Below are 26,199 nucleotides of genomic sequence, written 5' to 3'. Positions count from 1 at the left end.
CTGATCTTTATGATTTCTTTCTTTCTGCTAACTTTGGGTTTTTTTTGTTCTTTTTCTAATTGCTTTAGGTGTAAGGTTAGGTTGTTTATTTCAGATGTTTCTTGTTTCTTAAGGTAGGCTTGTGTAGCTGTAAACTTCCCTCTTAGAACTGCTTTTGCTGCATCCCATACGTTTTGGGTCATCGTGTTTTCACTGTCATTTGTTTCTAGGTATTTTTTGATTTCCTCTTTGATTTTGTCAGTGATCTCTTGGTTATTAAGTAGTGTGTTGTTTAGCCTCCATGGTTTGTATTTCTTACAGAATTTTTCCTGTAATTGATATCTAGTCTCATAGCGTTGTGGTCGGAAAAGATACTCGATACGATTTCAGTTTTCTTAAATTTACCAAGGCTTGATTTGTGACCCAAGGTATGATCTGTCCTGGAGAATGTTCCATGAGCACTTGAGAAGAATGTGTATTCTGTTGTCTTTGGATGGAATGTCCTATAAATATCGATTAAGTCCATCTTCTTTAATGTATCATTTAAAGTTTTTGTTTCCTCATTTATTTTCATTTTGGATGATCTGTCCATTGGTAAAAGTGGGGTGTTAAAGTCCCCTACTATGATTGTGTTACTGTCGATTTCCCCTTTTATGGCTGTTAGTATTTGCCTTATGTATTGAAGTGCTCCTATGTTGGGTGCATAAATATTTACAATTGTCATATCTTCTTCTTGGATAGATCCCTTGATCATTATGTAGTGTCCTTCTTTGTCTCTTGTAATAGTCTTTGTTTTAAAGTCTATTTTGTCTGATATGAGAATTGCTACTCCAGCTTTCTTCTGATTTCCATTTGCATGGAATATCTTTTTCCATCCCCTCACTTTCAGTCTGTATGTGTCCCTAGGTCTGAAGCAGGTCTCTTGTAGACAGCATATGTATGGGTCTTGTTTTTGTATCCATTCAGCCAGTCTATGTCTTTTGGTTGGAGCATTTAATCCATTTACATTTAAGGTAATTATCAATATGTATGTTCCTATTACCATTTTCTTAATTCTTTTGGGTTTATTATTGTAGGTCTTTTCCTTCTCTTTTATTTCCTGCCTAGAGAAGTTCCTTTAGCATTTGTTGTAAAGCTGGTTTGGTGGTGCTGAATCCTCTTAGCTTTTGCTTGTCTGTAAAGGTTTTAATTTCTCCGTCAAATCTGAATGAGATCCTTGCAGGGTAGAGTAATCTTGGTTGTAGGTTTTTCTCTTTCAACACTTTAAATATGTCCTGCCACTCCCTTCTGGTTTGCAGAGTTTCTGCTGAAAGATCAGCTGTTAACCTTATGGGGATTCCCTTATGAGTTACTTGTTGTTTTTCCCTTGCTGCTTTTAATATTTGTTCTTTGTATTTAATTTTTGATAGTTTGATTAATATGTGTCTTGGCATGTTTCTCCTTGGATTTATCCTGTATGGGGCTCTCTGTGCTTCCTGGACTTAATTATTTCCTTTCCCATATTAGGGAAGTTTTCAACTATAATCTCTTCAAATATTTTCTCAGTCCCTTTCTTTTTCTCTTCTTCTTCTGGGACCCCTATAATTCGAATGTTGGTGCATTTAATGTTGTCCCAGCGGTCTCTGAGAGTGTCCTCAATTCTTTTCATTCTTTTTTCTTTATTCTGCTCTGTGGTAGTTATTTCCACTATTTTATCTTCCAGGTCACTTATCCGTTCTTCTGCCTCAGTTATTCTGCTATTGATCCCTTCTAGAGAATTTTTAATTTCATTTATTGTATTGTTCATCTCTGTTTTTTTGCTCTTTAATTCTTATAGGTCCTTGTTAAACGTTTCTTGTATTTTCTCTGTTCTATTTGCAAGATTTTGGATCATCTTTACTATCATTATTCTGAATTATTTTTCAGGTAGACTGCCTATTTCCTCTTCATTTGTCAGGTCTGGTGGGTTCTTGCCTTGCTCCTTCATCTGCTGTGTGTTTCTTTGTCTTCTCATTTTGCTTAACTTACTGTGTTTCCAGTCTCCTTTTCACAGGCTGCAGGTTTGTAGTTCCCATTGTTTTTGGTGTCTGTCCCCAGGGGCTAAGGTTGGTTCAGTGGGTTGTGTAGGCTTCCTGGTGGAGGGGACTAGTGCCTGTGTTCTGGTGGATGAGGCTGGATCTTGTCTTTCTGGTGGGCAGGTCCACGTCTGGTGGTGTGTTCTGGGGTGTCTGTGGCCTTATTATGATTTTAGGCAGCCTCTGTGCTAATGGATGGGGTTGTGTTCCTCTCTTGCTAGTTGTTTGGCATAGGGTGTCCAGCACTGGAGCTTGCTGGTCGTTGAGTGGAGCTGGGTCTTGGCATTGAGATGGAGATGTCTGGGAGATTTTCACCGTGTGATATTACGTGGAGCTGGGAAGTCTCTTGTGGACCAGTGTCCTGAACTTGACTCTGCCACCTCAGTGGCACAGCCCTGACGCCTGGGTGGAACACCAACAGCCTGTCCTCCACACAGCTCAGAATAAAAGGGAGAGAAAAAAGAAAGAAAGAAGAAGATAAAATAAAATTATTAAAATAAAAATAATTATTAAAAAAAAATTTTTTTTAAGTAATTAAACAAAAAAAACCCAGACAGGCAGAACCCTAGGATAAATGGTAAAAGCAAAGCTATACAGACAAAAATCATACACAGAAGCATACACATACACACAAAGAGAGAAAAAGGGAAATATATATATATATTTTATATATATATATTTGCGCCCAAAGTCCTTCTCCTCAATTTGGGATGATTCGTTGTCTATTCAGGTATTTCACAGATGCATCAAGTTGATTGCAGAGATTTAATCCGCTGCTCCTGAGGCTGCTGGGAGAAATTTCCCTTTCTCTTCTTTATTCGCACAGCTCCTGGGAGTTCAGCTTTGGATTTGGACCCGCCTCTGTGTGTAGGTCACCTGAGGGCATCTGTTCTTCGCTCTGACTGGACTGGGTTAACAGAGCAGCTGATTCGGGGGCTCTGGCTCACTCAGGTCAAGGCTAGGGACGGGTACGGATGCGGGGCGAGCCTGCGGCGGCAGAGGCCAGCATGACATTGCACCAGCCTGAGGCGCGCCATGCGTTCTCCCGGGGAAATTGTCCCTGGATCACGGGACCCTGGCAGTGGCAGGCTGCACAGGCTCCTGGGAGGGAAGGTGTGGGTAGTGACCTGTGTTTGCACACAGGCCTCTTGGTGGCTGCAGTAGCAGCCTTAGCATCTCATGCCCGTCTCTGGGGTCTGTGCTGATACCCGCGACTTGCGCCTGTCTCTGGAGCTCCTTTAAGCGGCGCTGTTAATCCCCTCTCCTCGCGCACCAGGAAACAGAGGCAAGCAAAAGTGTCTTGTCTCTTCAGCAGCTCCAGACTTTTTCCCGGACTCCCTCCCGGCTAGCTGTGGCTCACTAACCCCCTTCAGGCTGTGTTCTCGCCGCCAACCCCAGTCCTCTCCCTGGGATCTGACTGAAGCCCGAGCCTAAGCTCCCAGCCCCGCCCGCCCCGGCGGGTGAGCACACAAGCCTCTCGGGCTGGTGAGTGCTGGTCGGCACCGATCCTCTGTGCGGGAATCTCTCCACTTTGCCCTCCGCACCCCTGTGGCTGCGCTCTCCTCTGCAGCTCCGAAGCTTCCCCCCTCCACCACCTGCAGTCTCTGCCCACGAAGGGTCTTCCTAGTGTGTGGAAACCTTTCCTCCTTCACAGCTCCCTCCCACTGGTGCAGATCCCATCCCTATTCTTTGTCTGTGTTTTTTCTTTTTTCTTTTACCCTACCGAGGTATATGGGGAGTTTCTTGCCTTTTGGGAGGTCTGAGGTCTTCTGCCAGCGTTCCGTAGGTGTTCTGTAAGAGTTGTTCCACATGTAGATGTATTTCTGATGTATTTGTAGGGAGGAAGGTGATCTCCGTGTCTTACTCTTCCACCATCTTGCAGCTCCTGCAGGACCTGCATTATTAAAAGGTATTTTCACTGTGTATAGAATTCTATCTTTACAGTTTTTTTTTCCTGTTCTTTAAAGATGTTGATACACTGGCTTGCATTGTTTCTGGAGAGAAGTCTACTATGATTCTTTGTTCCTCTGTATGTAATAATCATTTTTTCTTCTGGATTCTTTTAAGATTTTTATCACTGAACCAGTGGATGCTAATGGATGGGGTTGTGTTTCTGTCTTGCTAGTTGTTTGGCATAGGGTGTCCAGCACTGTAGCTTTCTGGTCGTTTTTTGTGTGTTTCTGTTTGGATAGTTTCCACTGGGAGTGTCTTCCAGTTTGTTAATCTTCTCTTCTACAATGTCTAATTTCCTGTCAATCCTATCCAGTATAATTTTCATCTCAGATGTTGTAATTCTCATCTCTAGAAGTCCAATTTGAGTCTTTTTTTTTGTATCTTCTGTATCCTTATTTAATACTTATCTTTGCTCAGTCTGTTCTCTAACTTCTTTTCTTTTATATTGGAGTGTAATTGCTTTACACTGTTGTGTTAGTTTATTCTCTAACTTCTTGAATGAACATATGGTGTATAATTATAACTTTTAATGTCCTTAATCTTATTATCTGTGTTATTTCCGGGTCAGTTTGGTTGATTTTTCTCTTCATTATGGGTTCTGTTTTCTTCTTTGCATGCCTGGTTATTTTTTATTGACTGTTGGACGTGGTGAATTTTATCCTCTTGGGTGCTGCATATTTTAATATGCCTGTAAGTATTCTTGAACTTTGTTTTGGGACGTAGTTAGGTTACTTAACGATAGTTTTTGGTCTTGTTTTTAAGCTTTTTAGGCAAGACTAGTATAGCATTTAGTCTAGGATTAATTTTTCCTTGTTACCAAGGTAAAACTTTTCTGAGTATTCTGTCCAAATCCTTGTAAAATGTGTGGTTTTCTCCTATGATTTTTGGGAACAGAAATTGTTTCTGGTCCTGTGTGACACGCAGACACTGTTTCCTTCAATTTTTTCAGGTATGTTTTTCCCTGGCCTCAGGTAGTTTCCTCACATTCATGTGATGATTCGTACTCAGATGAACACTTGGCACTGTTCTCTTTCTTTGTAGCTCTTTCCTCTTTCATACACTAAGCTATGAACTCCAGCCTCTTTGGCCTCCTCAGACTATCAGCTCATCTCTTCAAGTGAGGAAGACCTCTGGGCTCTGCCTGGGCTCCTCTTCTTTGTACCGTGACCTGAAAATTATCTCCGACAGTAAGCTAGGGCAGATGTAGGCCCTCGTTTGGGATCATTGTCCTTCATTGCCGAAAGTCCAGTGTCTTGAAGACTGTTGTTTTATATATTCTGTGCTTTTTTAGTTGCTTCAGGTGGGAAGGTAAATCTGATCCATGTTACTCCATCTTGGCCAGAAGCAGAAGTCCTCTCAGAATAGAACTTCTACATTTCATTCTCATTTCTGCCTTGGGGAAATTAAGTGGATCTGGCCTTATCTTTTCACTTCATTATCCTCCTTTTCAGAGCTTTGCAAGTAGTTCTTCTAGGAAATGAATTCAATATTTATTGTCTTCCATGTGCTATTGCTATATATTAGTTGCCAGAATGAATAGGCTTGGTCCCTGCACCAGATGGGCTTCAGGTCTAGTGAGGGAGGCAGACAAGATTCTTGTTGCTATAGTTAAAAGTAACACACGTTTTGAAATATCTAAGATACTACCGTAACGTAGAGTGACGTACATTGTGTTAAACACGGTAAATAAGCAAGCATTAGAATGGCCTTTTGCTGACATTTGTAAATTCTGTCTCCTAACTATGACTAGATTGTCCACCCTTTTCCTGGACATCTGTGGTCCTCCCGTTGAAGGGGAAGGATTGTATCTGGGGTCTTGGTTCCCCATTCTCCTGGATTTGTCTCCTTTCCATATGACCTTTTCTTTCTACCTGAGCTCTGGTCTGTTGTTAGATCTGATTTCATTTTTCTCTTTTACGTTCTCTAGTATAAGAGTGGTAAAAACTGAAATATAAAAAATTAATTGTTTTTTTCTCTAGGTGGATGAGTTTTTCAGTGAGTTTGTGTGTTTTCAAAAGTAAAATTTACTTGGTTGTTGGGAAGGGAAGGGAAGGTTAAGGGTAGCAGAAGACCACAATTGTAATTCATGAATTTCACCTGCATTTTCCCAAAGGAACTCTGGATGATGAATGAGGTCAGCTATCCTTTGATTTGTTCCGGTTAAGTTGAGGGTTGCTAGTGTCATCTAATAATCCTCCTCTTTCTGTGACTGAGCAGTAGGAAGATGTGAGTAATTCCAGTGTCTGCTGATTGTGTCAGGTGTGTAGAGCATTGCCTGAAAAGTGAAAGCTTGATCAAGCTAGCCAGAGCTCCTGGGATGGGATTTTTCTTTTATCCTAGTCAGCTGTTCTGCCCAGAACCTTTCTTGGAAAGATAGCCTCTGTTTAGGTAACTGTTAGCCCATGTGTTCTATCTGGTGTTTGTGGAAGCTCTGAATATTCCTGCTCTCCTCAAGGAGCTCATTGATGTAATTTCAGACACTGTATCCTCACTCAAGAGAACATGCTGTCTTGCTCTGTGTGGCATCTTACAAGACGCGCTGCTGTGTCAGTTTTTAAGCTTCTGGCTCCAGATGTCTCTAGCAGACCTACTTTTTCTCAGATGCTTGGCCGGCTTACATGTATGAATAACCTTTCTGTCCTGCAGTGGCTGTGAGAAGCTCTGAGCGTTTGAGAGTTAACCAGCACTTACTGAGCAAGCCGTCTGTGTGGCACTGATTGTACTATTTACAGAGATTGTACAAGAGATTCTGTCGACCTCAGAGGTACTTACAGCACAGGGGGAAATAATATAGGTGAATTCAGTGGCCCATTTAGGAGGACCACAAAGGAAAATTAAAAGATAAGCAAAACAGTTAGTGTTTTGAGTTCTGTTTCTTCAGACTTGTCTGTTGGGAATGGTGGCTTGAGTGACCAAGCAGCTGGAATCCCACCAGCTGCTTATGGACATGTTCTATTTTGAGATCAACTTTGTGGTTTGGGAAGGATGTATAATCACTTTCAACAAATGCCTATTGAGCATGCAAAGTATCATGGTAGGCACAGGGCATACCGTGACTATAAAATTATATCCTCAGCTCCTAAGGAACTGCGCATATTTGGAAAGGCAGGACATATTTAAGATTTTTTAAATCTTAATAATATATAAGGTCTTCATAAAAGAAAAGCATAGTCGTCAACATTTAGTAGAAATATAGACTAAACTACTAACCCCTCTGGGTGGTGGGGCTGTGGCGGGAAAGAGGAAGGCTCTTCATTTCTTACTATATACATTTCTATATATATAGTAAGAAATTTTTACCAAGTGCTAATGCTGCCTTTTTGGTGTTATTTCGGTTAAAAAAGTGATAGAGACTAGTAGATTATACACATAATGTTAACCTTGAATATCTCTGGGTGATAGAATTATGAATGATTTATATTTTCTTTATTATATCTATTGTACACATTTTCTATAATGGATGTATATTATTTTAAAAATAGAGAAGAAAGTAGTTGAAAACCAAAACTCAAAAGCACCTACAATAATTATTATAGCTGCATTTCAATGTGATTACCATAATTTGGATATAATATACCAGCTTTCCCGTTTTTGTCTCCTCACTCACCACATCTCTATTAAGGTTGTTCTATTATTATTAATACTATTATTGTTGTTGTTATTATTAAATAAAAAGGTGAAACAAGGGCATTTACTCTTGCTTCTGTCCCTTGTCGTTTTGGGTGAGTTAGCCTAGAAGCAGAAGGAATCCAGCTATTAGCTATTCAGCTGTACTGTGAAGGCTGCTTAGAAAAATTTTAACTATGCTGATCGGGTTACAGTTATATCTGTCATTGTGGGCTGTGATCTCTTGTTTTAAAATATCCTAAGAATACTTTCTATATCTTTATATTTAGTTCTGTTGGAGAAGGCAAATAGATTATCCCATCTCCCCATCTGGTGCAGTGAAGAAAACTCATCTGCTTGGCTTACTTTGTATGAGAGAGAATTGAAATTTCCAACTTATTTGTAATTTAGGTTAAGTAGTTAAATACTATCTTGTCCAATTCTTTTGTTCCAGGAATCCATATCCCCTTATAATTATAAACATAATTACTTTGAAAGTAATAGTGTTCTGTATTATTTAAAGAAGTCAAAGATTGAAGAGGAGATGTCATTTCTAAATTGAGGTTTTTTTTCCCTTATAGCATGTGTTTGATGATCTCAGTGGCTCAGTATCCTTGTCCTGGGTTGGAGATACCACTGGGGTAAGTAATGTTTTGAGTCTGTTGATTCAACCTAACAAGGAGATGGTGTAGATTTGGGGAGTTTAAGCGCTAAGTGTTTTACCTTCTGAAATTGTCTCCAACTTCAATCGTAGAAAATGCATGTTTGCTGGACAGACTTTCAGAAAGCTGTGGTCGATTTTGTTTTGCTTTAGAACTAGGAACATCTTGTGACCACCTTCTTCCATAATAGGAAGATAAACAGCTTTTTGGTCCTTGGTGGCTGCTTGGCATCAAGATGAGCAAGAAGAAGAAAGAGGAAAGAGAGTGCTATGTGTGAAAAGGGAGACTTACAGTACTAGGGAAAACTTCTGTGTGGAAGCGGAAAACTGCACATTGCACATCTTGGCATTTTTCCTCCAAACTGTATTGTTCCGGTGTCGTTTCCCACAGTTAATGTTGAAGGATTGTAGCGCCCATGGGCTTATCGCTGTTAGCTCCATCTTTTGTCCCTTCCCCTACCACAGAGGAGGTACTGCCGGGATCGGGGGAATGGGAGAGTCAATAAGCTCCCCCTTATCCATCCTACTGTGTAGCCCATCTCCTAGTAGGAGGGATGCTGAGGATTCATTGGCCTCAAGTCTTGAATCAGGGCTTGGCATTACCTGTGTCGGTCATTACCCTGCCTGACAACGTCAGGGACCATAGCTCATGCCCCTGTAGTATTCCAGAAATGTGTGCATCAGAGCACTGAGGCACGTGACGGCTGTATCAAGAGCTGAAAGAAATATAATTTTGGCACTGAAGAGTAAGTTATAAATTAATTCTTAAGTTCCTGGTAGAATTTCTTCAAGCAGGTCTCGTTTTCTTCTAAAATTTGAGTTGTTCCCTGTTTCCCATGATTTATCCATTTATCTAAGACAGTTGCTGTCTCCAAGATTTGTTATATGGCTATTTGAGACTCCCTAGCCTCTTGTTCTAATCTTTCACAATCTTACTTTCATGCATATTTTTCTCTAGAAAAATGCTTATTTAAAAAATTGATTTCATGGAGAGCTAACGGCCGGGGGAAGAAGAAAAGGACCGATGTGACATAGTGACTTCTATTAGAGCATCCACCCTATTCTAGCCTCTGTAAGCAGAGAGATGATTCTTGCTTGAGAATATCTTGCAATAATGTGAATACAGAATAGTTAAATCCTTCCTTTACTGTAATGTGGAGTTGATCAGCTCTGTCTCACTGCTTCAAGTGTAGGTGATGAGACCATCTCAACAAAATGAGTGGAGATTTTGAATCATTGTAAGCCCTAATCACTTGGTCCTTCTTGGTTTTCAGATATAGTATTGCAATGTAGGCTACTACGAAGCAGGGCTCCTGGCAATCGTTCAGATGGTCAGTTGTTGCAAGCATGTAATTGGACTATGTTTCTTACCGCATGCTTTTGTCTCTCCAGATCATTCTCGTCTTGACTACATTCCATGTACCACTGGTAATTATGACTTTCGGACAGTCCAAGCTATATCGAAGGTGAGATGCCTAGCATATGATTGGGGCATCTGACTGAGTAATGCATTGTGAATGTAAGTTCTCTGCTTTTCTAGACATGATGGGATCCAACAGTTGATTTAAAAGATCTTCTGGCCATCTTAAATTTTCACCAGACTGTCACACTCAGCACACTTTTTAATATCTATCTACTTAGCAACCTGAAGAAGTATGAAAAGGGATCTAGTTCCAAGGAAATTAGGTTGACCTGACTGAGTGGCAGAACAGTAAAGGAAGATGAAGGAAGTGTCTATAGGGGTGTATGCATATTAATTTAAATGGATATTTGTGGGGAGGTAGCTTAGTGTTTAACCATCTTTCTATTTATTATGAGCAAAAAATGGTTTTTGTACCCCTGAAGTTATAATACTTACTGTATCTTCCAAGTGAATTTTTTTTTTTTTTTTTTTGGCCATGCCGCACAGCTTGCAGAATCTTAGTTCCCCGACCAGTGATCAGGCCCAGGCCGCCACAGTGAGAGTGTGGAATCCTAACCACTGGACTTCCAGGGAATTCCCCCAAGTGAATTTTTTTTTATCTAACATTTTAAGCCCCAAACATTGTTTTTAGATCAGGAGGAGGTTCTCAGATCAGACCTACTAAAGTGCCTGGTAATGATTGTGGTAATGTATGTTCTGGAACCATAGTCTGTACTGTGACATTCACAAAACTTTAGAATTATCTTCTCAAAGGTACAGCTTGGGGGCTTCCCTGGTGGTGCAGTGGTTAAGAATCTACCTGCCAGTGCTGGGGACACGGGTTCAAGCCCTGGTCTGGGAAGATCTCACATGCAGCGGAGCAGCTAAGCCTGTGCGCCACAACTACTGAGCCTGCTCTCTAGAGCCCGTGAGCCACAACTACTGAGCCCGCGTGCTGCAACTACTGAAGCCCGTGTGCCTGGAGTCCGTGCTCCGCAACAAGAGAAACTACCACAATGAGAAGCCCACGCACTGCAATGAAGAGTAGCCCCTGCTCGCCGCAACTAGAGAAAGCCCACACGCAGCAATGAAGACCGAACACAGCCAAAAATAAAAAAATAATTAATTAATTACATTTTTTAAAAAAGTATAGTTTGGTTAAAGAGTAGGGTTCTTTTCCTTACCCATAAAATTCAAAACCAGCTAATATCCAGAAGTTGTTGATTGTCTTCCCAATCATTTGTTTCTATCCCATTTTTCCCCTAGAGACCTAAAGAAATTTGACATTTCAGCAGATGACACAGAAATTACCCTCAGGGCCAAAGGATCTCCCAGGAGTCTTCATACTTTCTCAGGGTTCTTTTTTGATTGTTGGTCTTGGCCAAGGTGGGAGTGAAACTCTGAGATAGATCAGCCCAACCTCCCTTCCCCAATAGGTGACCCTTGACTGCTGCTCCTGAGCCTGGAGATGGTGCTCTCTGCCCTTTAACACAGTGACTTTAGCTTAAAAATAGGCCAAGAAGGAATTGCCATCTTGGAATTGTTGTACGCTCCATGAAGGCAGGTTCTTGACTAACTTGGGGTTCTCTAGCAACTAGCCAAATGTCTGACACATAGCAGGCAGGCAGTACATATTAATTGAATGAATGAATGGCTTGCCTTCTCTAATAATTCTTAGACTAATAATATTTTTGATTTGTTTGATAAAGATTGACAATGTATTATAGAATCCTAGTTCTAGAAGGGCTATAATTTATAGGTGACTTTGTTTATTAAGTTAGAACAGTAGTTGAACCATTTCAGACATATGAAAAGTATCCTGTTTTAGAAGGGAAAAAATGCATTAAAATTTTTGTAACTTTAATAACTCTTTCCATTTTTAAAAAAAATTTGCTGTTGTAAAATCTTTCTTTATGATACAGTTTTTCTTACCAATGCACCTTTCATTTAAAAAAAAGCAGGGCTTCCCTGGTGGCGCAGTGGTTGAGAATCCACCTGCCAATGCAGGGGACACAGGTTCCAGCCCTGGTCCGGGAAGATCCCACATGCCACGGAGCAACTAAGCCCCTGTGCCACAACTACTGAGCCCACGCACCGCAACTCCTGAAGCCTGTGCACCTAGAGCCTGTGCTCTGCAACAAGAGAAGCCCCCGCAACAAGAAGCCCGCACAAATGAAGACCCAACACAGCCAAAAATAAAATAAATAAATTTTTTTTTAAAAGCAATGTAACCATATTATAAAACATTTGGAAATTTTAAAAGAAAGAAAAAATTCACCCTAAAGTCAAGTAATCTTATTTACAGTTTATTATCTTGATTTTTCCCCTATAATGTTATACCATATGGCTAGATAGTCTAGGAAGCAACATGGTATAGTGTAAAGTTGCCGAATTTTATTGGCATATAGGCCTGGGATTGGATCTCAGCATTGTCATTTGTGAGCAGAATGAACTTGGGCAAGTCATTTAACCTTCCTGAGTCTTTTTGGACATCTGTAAAGGAAAGATGATAATAGCGGCCACCTTAGAGCTGCTGCGAGTTACGCTTTGCGGTGCCTGGCACAGAGTAAGAACTTGGTGCTCTTAGCTGCTACCGTGCCAACGGCCAGATATGGTATGTAGCCAGCATGTACTGGCACTGTGGTAGAGTTTTTTAAATGAATTGAAAGCCTTCCGAACCAGTTGATAAAAAGTGCCTGACAGCAGGTGCCTCCGTGGCTTCTACAGATGCACACCCCCCTTCCCCGCCAACATGCAGGTGTTAGTAACGCTTGGCGTTGCAAACTATAACCATTCTGATTGGTCAGTGCTCGTACCATGATACTTATCATATTCCCTCTGCTAGTAACCCATCATTTTTGTTAGATAGAAAGAATTTATTTAATCATTATTCTCTTGGACAGTTAAGTCGTAGCTAATTTTTTCACTATTGTTAATGCCGCTGTAATCAATATCACACATATATGTCACAGAAGATGCCTATTTCCAGTTTATGTTTTGGTAGCAAATGAAAACCTCCTCTCTGATTGATCTCTACATGTTTTGAAGCCTTTATAAACTCCTTCTCGTGGTTGAATTATCTCCTAAATCTGTTGCTTCAGCCATTTTTTTGCTTGCCTTCTGAATTCACTCTTTAGTCTCTATAGTGCTCTTTAATCCTGTGGCTAGAACTGGACCTGACAGACCTGCGTCATACCCGTGGGGAGTGAAATGTGTTTTCATGACTTCTTTTCCTATTCTTTTGATTTTCAGTGTTGTGCTTACTTTGAGACAAAACCAAACCAAACAAAATGGTATCACTATGTTACTGTTTAAATACCTACCACCATCTGACTCAGCCCTTTTCCATCCTATATTTGTCTAGTCTTGTGAGAAACCACTAACATGCAGTTTACCAGAGAGTAATCCTATTTGTTTCTGGTATACTATCATGTTACTAAGGTTCTTTTTCTTCATTTTGCACAGCGGGTTGTTTGTTTGGTTGGTTGGTTTTACAAAGGTCATTTTGAATATTAATTACTTCCTCCCTGCTGTGAAGTGAAAACTCTTCCAGAGTTTAGGTGGAAACTGTAAATATTCCTGTTGCCTCTCCAGTTGGGCTGGCCTGGCCTGGTCTGAAGTGACTCATGTTGTTGGACACACCAGCCAAGAGGCACATGTTGCTTCAGAAATGGGAAAGGGAGGGAGCAGTTTGATCGAAATGAGTCCTGAATATGCTGAGCTTGCCTAACTGAGGAATAAGCTAAAAGCCTGTTGAAACTACTCTGAAGATTCTTCTGTTTTTCACAGCTTTAATGATTGTATTATTTATTGGATTATCTTTCTCTGCTACATCTTATGTACTCAGAGGTTCATTTGGGATTCAAATAGAAGGCAGCTGATCGCATGCCACCTGCCTTGAGTAGTACTGCATGGAGGCGCACACAAGGAGAAGGAAGTTGTCTCTATTAGCTGTGCAGAGTTGGAGCATACTTCAGTCGTCAGGTTGTGAAAGAGGATTGTTGAAAGATTTGGGAAATAAAGTCCCTAGACATTAGTGTTTGGGTAGAATTGAATAATATATTAATATCTTCAATTAAAAGGAATCATGTTTGAATAGTATAAAGTTTGATTCTCTGTTAAGTAATATTAATTCATATAATAGATTATAAAGTACATTTGCCTCTCACTTGCAAATATGAAGTTAAAAAGGAAATAACTAGCTACAGTTAAGATGATAATTTGATTTTTGGCAACTAAAAGATGTTTTGTACCTTTTTGTTTTATGGAGCCTTGAGTCTAACCTTTCATTGTAAGATTAGCTACTTAGTAAAGCACATGTAAGCATTATGTACAGCAAAATTCTGTACCAAATTACCAGAAAACTGCTGGGCTATTTTATTTGTGATTTCTATTTCCTGTTGAGAGTTGTTCAGATTTTGGAAATTAATAAGGGAATCTCTGAGAGATTTCACATTAAATTTTATTCCATAGTCAACGTAAGTTTTTCAGGATGTTACTTGAGGTTTTAAAAAAAAGGATAACTTGGGCTTCCCTGGTGGCGCAGTGGTGAGGGTCCGCCTGCCGATGCAGGGGACACGGGTTCGTGCCCCGGTCCGGGAAGATCCCACGTGCCGCGGAGCGGCTGGGCCCGTGGGCCATGGCCGCTGAGCCTGCGCGTCCGGAGCCTGTGCTCCGCAACGGGAAAGGCCACAACACTGAGAGGCCTGCGTACTGCAAAAAAAAAACCAAAAGGATAACTTAAAGATATAGAACAGATATTAAAGCAAAGTTCAGTAAACCAACTTCTCCGAGGCATGTCGTTATGACAACTTTTTTTTTTTTTTTTTTTTTGGCGTTACGCGGGCCTCTCACTGTTGTGGCCTCTCCCGTTGCGGAGCACAGGCTCTGGACGCGCAGGCTCAGCGGCCATGGCCCACGGGCCCAGCCGCTCCGCAGCATGTGGGATCCTCCCGGACCGAGGCACGAACCCGTGTCCCCTGCATCGGCAGGCGGACTCTCAACCACTGCACCACCAGGGAAGCCCCTATGACAACATTTTTAATGATATGCTTGGTTCAGTTTTCACTGCAGTAGATCATTAACAGTGACTGCATATTTTAGTTACAAGGTTAGCATAAATTCCATCTACAAAATATATTTTCCTGCTTTTTATTTCTTAAAGAAAAAGTTTATTGAAATGTATGATGATGGCATTTTACTATAGCTTCACTTTTACAAACCTAGGGCATATAAAAATCATGAAACGAGGTGGTTTTCATCACTTAAGAAATATTCCCATGAAAGTACCTATTCTTAGGGTTGTCTTGTTTATCAAAGCAAAATAAGGACCTCAGTTACATACTCATATTCCTTCTGATAAAAAAAGTTTTGTGATTTTACTTACAATATTTTACCCTCTTTATTTTCCCTCTTATATTTTCAAAATAGCTATAGAAAACATGCATCCTTTTCCAATAAGGATAACACACAATGAAATATTAAATAAAAACACATAAGGTAGCATCAGACAGTTGGGGTAAAAAAAGAGACTGAAGTATTAGGAGTTTAGTTTAATGTAAATTCAAGTTCTGCCAATTTTACCTGGCAGTGATTTCAGGTCTGTGATTCTTCTGGCACATTTTAATAACCTACATTCTCCTTACTGATCTTTTAACTGGAAATCTCAATCCAGTTAATTGTCATTATTCACGATAGTTATGTTCTGCAGTCTCCGTGAATACTGTATTAGTGAATACTGAACCATTGCTCCTGGGGGAAATACAGAATTAGGTTCCTGCACACCTCTGACCACAACATTCATTTTCATCGGTTGATCAGTACATAATCTTGTTTTGTGTGTATTTCTGTTTAAAGATACCTTGTGTGTATTATTGATTCATTAACATTGAGCTCACAGCCAACTCATGCCAGAAAGAAGCTTATCTAACTCACGTGTTTTCTCCAGAAACAGTAAACAGCACTTCAACACTGTGCTTGGGGGGCTATTTAAACAGCAAAGCACCAACAAAATGCACAAAAATGCAAAACGCATGGTACTATATAGACTGTGAGGACGATACTCAGGCATAGTATAAGAGCTGAAACAAGAAGGCAGAGTGGCCCCTTGTTGGACCTCAGGTGGGAACATTTTTGACTCCAATTTTTTTCTCTGCCCTGTGCATGTCTGCAAATGACTAGGAAAGTGCCAAGAGTATGGGGTTACAAATCTTAGTGAGTAGGCAGATTTGCAGGTATGGAATTTGTGAATCATGAAGATTAACTGTATAAGCTTTCACCATTAGTGAAAACTATAAAACTATCATTTTTTTAGTTGTCATCCTTGTTGCTTTTATGTAATAATTTATAGTGACTTAATCATGGCAAAAATGAACTAAAGGAGTAGAGAAATGGTTAGTCCTGAAAGCGAACCAAATGAGGATATTTGTGCTTTTTTGATTGTTGAGAAAAGTAAAATATAAGATTCTCTGAGATATTATAAGATTCTTTTTTTTTTTTTTTTTTTTCTCGGTATGTGGGCCCCTCACAATTGTGGCCTCTCCCATTGCAGAGCAACAGGCTCTGGACGCGCAGGCTCAGCGGCCATGGCTCAGCGGCCATGGCTCACGGGCCCAGCCGCTCCGCGGCATGTGGGATCTTCCCCGACCGGGGCATGAACCCGTGTCCCCTGCATCGGCAGGCAGACTCTGAACCACTGCGCCACCAGGGAAGCCCCAGGATTCTTTTACTGTTACTTCTCGTTAAATGTCTGCAGGTCAGATGCCCGGTGTCACAGTTCCTCTCTATTGTAAATGAAAAGTTCTCAAAAACAAGGATGTAATCCTTGGCTATTGACATTTGGGTTGAGTGTCAGTCAGCATGTGAATCTTCTGGAAAAATGCCCTCCTGAGTCTTTCATCTTACTAGGAATTTTTTTTTTGCATCCGTTCATTTATTCATTGGTTTATCCATTCAACACATTTTTTTTCTTTAACATCTTTATTGGAGTATAATTGCTTTACAATGGTGTGTTAGTTTCTGCTTTATAACAAAGTGAATCAGTTATACATATGTTCCCATATCTCCTCCCTCTTGCATCTCCCTCCCACCCTCCCTATCCCACCACTCTAGGTGGTCACAAAGCACCGAGCTGATCTCCCTGTGCTATGCAGCTGCTTCCCACTAGCTATCTATTTTACATTTGGTAGTGTATATATGTCCACGCCACTCTCTCACTTCGTCCTAGCTTACACCTCCCCCTCCCCGTGTCCTCAAGTCCATTCTCTACTTACTAGGAATTTTGATGCTATATCTTACCAGGACTCCATGTGGTGATTACCTTTTTTTCCCCATTTATTTAAATGTCTAGATTTTTCATGTTCTTTGGGGGTATTAGGCTCTATTCCAAAAATATTTGTATTCCAGCACTATTTTTTGTTATAAATGTACATATTCTTATGTGTGTTTATACCACAGATTTAAGCAAAAGTGATCATTTATTTTTAGTAACCAGAAAGAGCAGATATTAGGATTGAGGTATAGAATTGTTATTAAAAAGACTTATTTCTGAAACAGATGGTTTTATAGGGCTTTGTTAATGTTTGACTACTGTTCATATCTCTATTATCATATGGAATTTGAAAAGTGATTTATCTTTCAGGGTGTTTCATTGACTTCCTCTTCCTGATATATCATGTATGCTGATATAATGCTGATAAAAAATAAAGCTACTTTAAAATAAAGTGCTATATTAAAATACATCCCTGAGCCCAACGCGGCCTCCACAAAACCCTGCTTTAAATCCTACCAGGTTGAAACTAGTCCACTGTGCTCCATTTGTTTAACTGGCTAAAGTGTCAGAGTGTTGCAGCAGATGATTTTTGTTTCGCTCATGTCGCTTCATTTTTCTGAAGGGCAGGGATGTGTTTGTTGTGCCAAGTTCTTGAAAAGCAAGCAGACTTGTCAGCAGGGTTGTGGAGGGTCCCCGGGATGTCGTGAAGGAGCGGCAACGTGTAAGCGGGTGATAATCGAGCCACTGCAGACCACTTAAGATGTTGTCTGAGCTATTGATGATACAGGCACTGTAGAACTAGGACATGTTCTGCATCTCTCTCTTTTTTTTAAAATAAATGTATTTATTTATTTATTTTTTTGGCTGCATTGGGTCTTCGTTGCTGCACGTGGGCTTTCTCTAGTTGCGGTGAGCGGGGGCTACTCTTCGTTGTGATGCACGGGCTTCTTATTGCGGTGGCTTCTCTTGTTGCGGAGCATGGGCTCTAGGCACGCAGGCTTCAGTAGTTGTGGCTTGCAGGCTCTAGAGTGCAGGCTCAGTAGCTGTGGCTCGCGGGCTCTAGAGCACAGGCTCAGTAGTTGTGGCGCACGGGCTTAGTTGCTCCGCGGCATGTGGGATCTTCCTGGACCAGGGCTCTAACCCATGTCCCCTGCACTGGCAGGTGGATTCTTAACCACTGCGCCACCAGGGAAGTCCCTATGCATATCTCGTGGCCTGCTGTTGGGAAGATAAGAACTCTTGTACTCCAAAGCCAAGAAAGAGTAATACGGGAATCAGTTGGGTGGTACCTAATCCCTGTTTTATTTAACTAGGACTCTTCTCTGTATGTTCTGAGAGATGGGAAGACAACTTAAAGTCCCATGTAGTTTGCTTTAGCATTCTGTTGGGGACCTGTACAGACACTGAGAGATTCTTCCCTCCTGTGTCTCTCCACCTTCCTATAAGCTGATCTTTCCTGCCAGGCCACAATCCCTGGCAAGGAAGAGAAAGACCACAGGTTGCAAAGGAAGAATTCCTAACACATAATTAAAAGTTGTCTCAAGTTTGGGGCTGAGAGTTAAGAGAACTGGACTGTAGTTTCAACTTTGCCCTTAGTTAACTGGTTGACTTTTGATGAATTGCTTCCCCTTGAACCTCCTCATGTGTGAAATGAGGGATTTGGACAAGGTGTTCTCTTCAGTCCCTTGTATCTCTCATGTTCTGTGGTTCTGTGATTCTTTCTTTGTTGAGGCTGCTACCAAAATTGTACCATCTTTTAAGTCATATATACTATCATTGAAGACCACTGTACACTGCGTTTATCACTGGGCAACTAACTTGCAGTACATAGTGGTCTCACTCGTGGACATTGAAACTTAATGAATATTAAGATTTTAGCATTATATATCGTAACAGAACTGTGTATAGTATTAAACCTGTCAAAATTAAACAGCTACTGACTTTGTTTTCTTTTACCTTTTGAAATCTAAACATGGAATTTAATACCTCTCAAAGATATTGTTGGCATGAACTTTTGGGAAAAGCTTTACCAACCCAAGAGTTGAGATTAAGTTTCTTTGTCTTCCCTAGCTGAGTGCTGCATGTATTAAGAGACTTGTGCTTAGGGATGGTAACTTCGGTGGGGGACTTAACTCACAGCTTTATTGTGAGTACTGTGCATTGGTAGATTAGTTAGAAAGCCTTTGGCTACATTTACCAGAGATCCCAACTCAAACTAGCTTAAATAATAAGGGAATTCATGGCTCATAACTAAATACAGAGGAAGGATGGGTTTCAGGGTCAGTTCAATCCAGGGTCATAGGTTCTGCTTCTCTGGAATTCCAGAATTGCCTCGGCAGTACCGTCCACTTATGTTGGCTTCATTTTCAAGTTGTGTTCTCATTGTATCAGAATGCTTATAGCACTTTTTTGTTTTGCATTCACATGCTACAACATGGGGGTTTCTCAACCTTGTGCTGTTGACATTTGGGGCCAGATAATTCTTTGTTTATGGGACTCCTGTGCATTGTAAGATGTTTAGCAACACCCCTGGCCTCTACTTACTAGATGCCAGTAGCACCTCAGCCCTGAGTTATGATAATGAAAAATGTCTCCAGACATTACCAGATGTTTACTTGGTGGGGTTGGGGGATGGGGCAAAAATACCCTGGTTAAGAACCACTGATCTAAAGGAAGACAGATCATTTCATTAGGTGGTTGTCTTAAATGTGTTTCCTAATAGACCCCAATTCCCCCCTCTTGCCTTACTGGCTCAGCCTGGATCACCCCCTCCCTCCTGACCCCATCACCCATGAGGGGTTGGAACTTCTTTCCACTAATCAGGCCCACCACTGGAGGTACGGGTAGAATCAACTTCCCTGAAGCTGTGACCTCTTGAGGAGGGTGAGTGCTTCAGTAAAGTCGGCGAGAGTGTTGGAAGCTGGGTGGGAACCCAACAGTGTCCGTGACCTCTGCATTCTAAATTTGTCTTTTTTTTCTTCCTCTCAGTGAGGACTATGGAAAGAACTTTAAGGATATTACAAATCTCATCAATAACACCTTCATTCGGACTGAATTTGGCATGGCTATTGGTCCCGAGAACTCTGGGAAGGTGAGACTCATTCATACATATACAAAGCTGTGCATGATACCATATACAGGGCTGTCAGATGTTGGTATTTGAATGATCCAGTGGTACACAGCAATATATTTAGTTTACTATTACTGTGTTTTAAAAATTAAACATGATTTAATACTGATCACAAAAGAATGGAATTTAGCACACAGATGCTTTTTTTGGACCCTGTCCAAGAGGCACCAGAACTCTTCATAATTGTGTGGTGGTTATTTAGCATTATAAGGTATACATCTTAAGGCAACATTTTAGTCTTTGGGGAAACTGGCTAATCTCAAACTGACCAGGCTCAGCTTCATAGATATAATGTACTGGCTCAATTCAGGACAGTATTTTTTGATAAGACTAATACTTGAAGGAGTAGAGTGTACCAATTAATCTGTTTTTTTAACTCTTCTTACTTTTGGAACTAAAATTTTCTTAACAAATGTCTGGTGAAAATGGTGCAAGAACTTCCGGTAGTTTCATAGTATTATACCCTGATGCTGAACTTCCTTCTCCCTAATCAGGTGATTTTAACAGCAGAAGTGTCGGGAGGAAGTCACGGAGGAAGAATCTTCAGGTCATCCGATTTTGCAAAGAACTTTGTTCAGACCAATCTCCCTTTTCATCCTCTGACTCAGATGATGTATAGTCCTCAGAATTCTGATTATCTTTTAGCTCTCAGCACTGAAGTAAGTTAGGTGAAGCGCTTGTCTTGCCTTTTGCACTTTTATAGCCTCAAAATATACTGTCTTAAAACGACCCTGTAGGTAATGCTTTTTATGTTGGACTGTTTTCTAGTGACTTCTTATGGTATGAAGTATGTATTTTTTGCATTTTTTCCTATATGGTAAAGGGCACAATTTTCATGTGCTATGTATTCCAGATAAGTATGATGTCTAGTTGTCATTACAATTTTAAAAAATTGAACAGATATGTGCTGTTGGAGTAATGAACTAGAAAACAGTTTAATGTAATCCTTCTTGTTCTACAGGGGACAAGCATACATTGTCAAACTCCTAATGATGTTATTGTTCCTTTCCTATGCCCAAACCATATATTTATAATTTTTTTGTTTAGGTCCTTGGTATAAAAGCCTGTTGATTTCTGTGTTTGACACCCATGTATTAAATACCCAGAGTCTTAAACCCCTGCACCCGCTACCACATTCCTGTACTCTCCCCAGAAACCAGTGTCCCTCCCTGTCCCTCCTGCCTCTCTTCTGAAAGTTCCCTGAGGAGCAGCTCAGCTTTTCCTTTCCTGGAGGATCAGTCTCCTGTATCATGAATGTTAAGGGCCCAGAGTGGCTGAGTTGCTAGACTATGGTAGTCATAATTGCCCTCTATATTTATGTGGCTGTCTCTCATCTTATTGCTTAGAGTGTGGTCTGATGACCAGCAAACATCAGATAGAAACCCTTGGGACGCTAGTTTAAGATACAAACTCCTCGGCCCCGATCCAGATATAGTATGTTGGTGACTTCTGGTTGCGAGGTTGCTCGTGTTTTTAACAAGCTCCCCAGCTGAGCCTGCACACTAAAACTTGAGAGCTGGTGCCGTAATGACCATTGTGGGGACAGAAATAGGATTATCAAATATAGACAAGTTGGGCTGAACAAACGGATGGCATGGAGAGGAGGAGAAGGGCACTTGGAAGAGAGGTCTGGGTTCTGGGCCTTCTTTGGGCAGATCTTTGAGTTGAGGTGAGGCTGGAGGACTCAAGGAAGGTCAGAGTTAAGCTTAGCCAAAGGAGGCCAGAGGAAGGAAACTCGCCTTCTGGGTAGGCTTTAGATCTTAACGCAACAATTCCTGGGAATTGGCTTTCAGCAGCTTGAGCTGAAGGCCCTTCAAGGGAACAGAGAGACCCTCATAGGAATGGACAGAACCATTGATCTGCCTTTGGCCACACCATCACAATTATCAAGTATCTTACGCTTATCAAACCAGGCTATCCTCAGGAAGAGGCAGGCACAGTCTGCCTTTATACCTGAAATTGCTTCCCATTAAGGGTAAGTCTGAAGTACAAGTAATCAGGGTGGAGAAGATGGGCCAATTTGTACTAAAGTGCAAATAGGTGATACCAGACCCTTTCCTGTTTCTGAGTAGAATTAGGTAGATGAATAATGCTGGGAGGTGAACATTACCAGAGGAGGAAAAGTTAAAGAAAGAAGAATGGTGGGTGAGAGTGGAGGAGCACTGAAGGTAATTCTGCCTAGATCCGCACCACTTAATTTCAGCTGCAGTGGGACACCTCTGTCCCGCCTCCACTGAATCTGGGCCCACTAGGCTCGCGTTGCCCACGTCACTGAAATTGTCAGTCTCTGGTGCGCTTGAAAGTATTGACCAGTCCTTCCACTGGCTTGGCTTCATTCCCTTTGTTTTTCTCCTACCTTCTAATGGTTGCTTCTTGGTTTCTTTTTGAAACTCCTTTCAACCTCCCCTTAAATCCCTGCTCATTTTACTCTGAACAGTCTCTTCCACTCTTACCATTGTACTACCGCTGTAATGCGTAAGAGTCTCAAATCCCTGTCTCTGGTCCTGGCTTCTTCCTAGGGCTGCAAATGCCTGTCTTGCTGCCCCTGGGTATCTCTAGCTAGATGTCCCACAGGTCCCTCAAACTCAATCTAAAGCTGACGTCTTCCTTGCTGTGTCTCAGACATGTTCTTCCCTTCATCCTTATGCTGGCTAAAGATTCCACAGTGCTGCTTTCCCCTCACCCAGAATCCCAGAGTGTTCAGCGCTCTCTCTCTCTCTCTCTCTCTCTCTCTCTCTCTCTCTCTCTCTGTCTCTGTCTCTCTCTCTCTCTCTCTCTCTCTGTCTCTCTCTCTCTCTCTGTCTCTCTCTCTGTCTCTGTCTCTGTCTCTGTCTCTCTCTCTCTGTCTCTGTCTCTGTCTCTGTCTCTCTCTCTCTCTCTCTCTCTCTCTCTCTCTGTCTCTGTCTCTCTCTCTCACAGACACACACACACACACACACACACACACACACACACACACACACACACACACACATATACACGCCATCCTGCCCTACAGGAAAAGCCGTCCAGTTCTACGGACTCCAGCATCTAAATTCTTCCTGAGCGTCCTCCTCCCAGCCGTGGTGTCAGGCCTCACTAACTCTTAATGAACTAATGTGGCAATTAGTCACTGCTTTTCCTGCTTCTAGTTTGAACCCTCTGAAATCCATCTTTCCCACTGTCGTCCAAGTATTCCTCTTAAAAAAGTAAAACTAGTTGTGTCATTCACCTACTTCAAGTACCTCATATAAAAGAAAGACCAGATTCCTCAGCATGGCATAGAAGGAGTGCACCCCCAACCCAGCACTGGCTCCTCCTGTCTTCACCTTGGAATGTGTGCTCCACCTGTGTCTGAAGGCTTTCGCTCCCTGCGTACACTGAGATGTTTCATCACCTCTCTGCCTTTGCTTGTACTAGTCTATCTTTGTGCAGTGATATCTCATCTCCCATTTGCCTTCTTTTGGTTACACTGCTCATCATTTAAGACTCAGCTGTCTTCTTCACAAACCATCTCTGATGCAGTGTCCCTCCTTTCCCTGCTCTTATCCCAGAGACCATATTTCCGTAACACTTACCACATGTATTGAACTTCCTTATGTGCACCCCTTGTTAAACTGTGAGCTCCTTGAGAACAGGGAGTGTGTCGTATTCATCTTTGTATCCCCAGTGCAACGTCTGGTATGGTGCCTGGCACACAGTAGGCACTTCATAAGCATTTGTTATTCTGAACCTACAAGACCCCAAAGGGCCCCCATAAACCGTGTGTGTGTCTGTGGAGCTCAGGAAGCTTGGATGGAATTTCAGTGTGTGTTTTTACTGTCCTGAATGATTGGATATGAGTTATTAAAGGTCATACAAGCAGCTGCACAGGATAAAGCTGGAATTTTGATAAGTCATTTATAATCTTTCAGAATGGCCTGTGGGTGTCCAAGAATTTTGGGGGAAAATGGGAAGAAATCCACAAAGCAGTATGTTTGGCCAAATGGTGAGTAACAGAACATTCCATCTGTGCAGGGTCCTAAACCTTTCCTGACGGTGCTGCCAGAAGTCACAGGAATAAATATTGAGCACTTACTATGTGCCGAGTACTCTTCAGGGTGCCATAAGGGATGCGAGAGGGGGTATGCCGCAGACCTTGACCTGGAGGAGCTTCTGATTCTTCTGGGAAAGAAGACTTAGTCTCACTAAGTTTTAGAATGTAAAGTATAAAACAAGGCACATTAGTGAGTAGCTGCTGCCTGCAAACGGTTGATTTTATGTAAATGGTGACATCAGTTGCAAGAGCATGAAGTACAGCGTTGATCTGGGGACTTACATACTTCTCTGCACACAGATATCTCCTCTAGAGATCCATTTCAGTTACGTGGAATGTAGTGAGGCATCGGGAAGAAAGCTCAAAGAGCTTCCCGACTGCCAGAGTCACACGGTCCGTGCACCAAAATCCATTCACTTCTCTCAGTGCCCCTCCGCAACCCCGGCTTACAGACGATGGAGGGAGGGAGGAGACTCCTACTTGGGAATCATGTCACCTTTGTTCTAACCTGGATCAGCTGCTAGTCGAGGCTTAACCTCTCTGGGCTTTAGTTTGTTCCTTCTGTGAAAGGAGGTTTGTTTGGGGGATTTGGGGGACGGTTGAGCAAGGATCATGAGCCTTCATACCTCCAAAACTCTGATTAGGCTCAGACCCTCGTTTAGAGCCTCTTTCTTCTTTCTCTTTGACTGATTTCAGCACGTTTGTTGATCTGGTTTCCCAGTTGATAGCAGGTTGCTGCCAGAGGTGGGGCATGTGAGTGTGAACAGCAAGCACAGGCCAGCCTGAGAGTCCACTGCCTGGGAGCCACATGGAGGCAGGAGAACTCTCAGAGTAGGCAGACAGAGAACGCAACGAGATGAAAGGATTTAGTGCTGTGTCAAGAGAGCACACAGGCCTCAGTAACTTCCAATAGGAACACCGTTACCATTTCATACGGTTGACGTTGACAACGATGGTCCGTAATCCCAAGGAAGAGTTCACTATTTAATGTCCTCTACTTAGGGAGATAGGGAAATGTGTAATATAGACATTGCCAAGTATATCTACCAAAATAAACTATTAAAAATGGTGCTTAAGTAAAGCGTCCTTTTTTAGAAAATGCTGGTTAAATTAGGTTTTTACAGCACCACTGTGGTACACATGCCACATCTGCTTAATTTTATGTATTTTAATTAATTGTGTTTATATCTTATATGGTCTTATCAGGTAGGAATTTTTAAACTAACAAAGTTAACAAATTATTTCGCTCCTGATAGACCTAAAATACGTAAGGTGTGTTCAAATAAGACTGTAATAATTTTGATCATTAAAACTCACCTTTACATCTGTATATCAAATCAGCACAGTGTATGCTTTAAATATCTTACAATTTTATTTGTCAGTTATACCTCAGTAAAGCTAAAAGAAATAAATAGAAAACTCATCTTTAAAACTAAAAAGTTATTTTTAAATGGTATTTTATTTTGTATCCTATACAAGATTTTTTACTTTTGTAACTTGTTTCTCTGCATGGTGTCTAAATATAAGACCTGGGCTGCTGGTAACTATTTACTCACCTTTTAGATCTTTGGTTTCTAGGAAGTTACAATCTAAAGCTCTGAAAGAACGTGCTCAGACCCAGCACCCTTTTTAAATTGAGTTACAGTTGATTTACAATATTATATTAGTTTCGAGTGTATAACATAGTGATTCAAACTTCTATAGATTATATTCCATTTATAGTTAAAAAACATTGGCTGTATTCTCTGTGCTGTACAACATATCCTTGTAGCTTATTTATTTCATACATAGTAGTTTGTGCCTCTTAATCTCCCACCCCTATCTCGCCCCTCCCCTCCTCTCTCTCCCCGTTGGTAACCACTAGTTTGTCCTCTGTGTCTGAGACCCAGCACCTTTTGCTGGTGCTAATCTATAAGTACTATCAAGGTCTGAATCTAGTTCCCTGGAAACTCCCTTTCCAAGTTAGAATTTAAATAATTCAACCTCTGACCTAGTTGTCTATTTGAGGTGAAAGAACTAAATTATTTAGTTCATGCAAAGCATTGAACTAGGTTCTAAGGGGAAACAACAAAGCATAAAACTTAGTACCTGCCCTGAAGAACTCAGTAGTGTAGTAGGAGAGCTAAGAC

The 26,199-nt window shown here is 41.3% G+C and overlaps 1 protein-coding gene across 3 annotated transcripts in view; it reads left to right on the top strand.

Annotated features, from left to right (window-relative positions):
- The window catches only part of SORT1 (sortilin 1), a 69,467-nt gene that overhangs the window by 20,744 nt on the left and 22,524 nt on the right, over positions 1-26,199 (top strand). For all 3 annotated transcript variants that reach the window (XM_065876638.1, XM_065876631.1, XM_065876622.1), the window contains exons 2-6: positions 8,174-8,233; positions 9,646-9,719; positions 19,914-20,016; positions 20,550-20,714; positions 23,949-24,022. In XM_065876638.1, the coding sequence (XP_065732710.1) occupies positions 8,174-8,233; positions 9,646-9,719; positions 19,914-20,016; positions 20,550-20,714; positions 23,949-24,022 (476 nt within the window). The remainder of the gene's footprint in view (positions 1-8,173; positions 8,234-9,645; positions 9,720-19,913; positions 20,017-20,549; positions 20,715-23,948; positions 24,023-26,199) is intronic.

The sequence above is a fragment of the Phocoena phocoena genome, chromosome 1, assembly GCF_963924675.1.
Source record: "Phocoena phocoena chromosome 1, mPhoPho1.1, whole genome shotgun sequence".
NCBI lineage: Eukaryota > Metazoa > Chordata > Mammalia > Artiodactyla > Phocoenidae > Phocoena > Phocoena phocoena.
The sequence above is the reverse complement of the archived record's forward strand: the minus strand, read 5'-3'. Positions and strand labels throughout refer to the sequence as shown.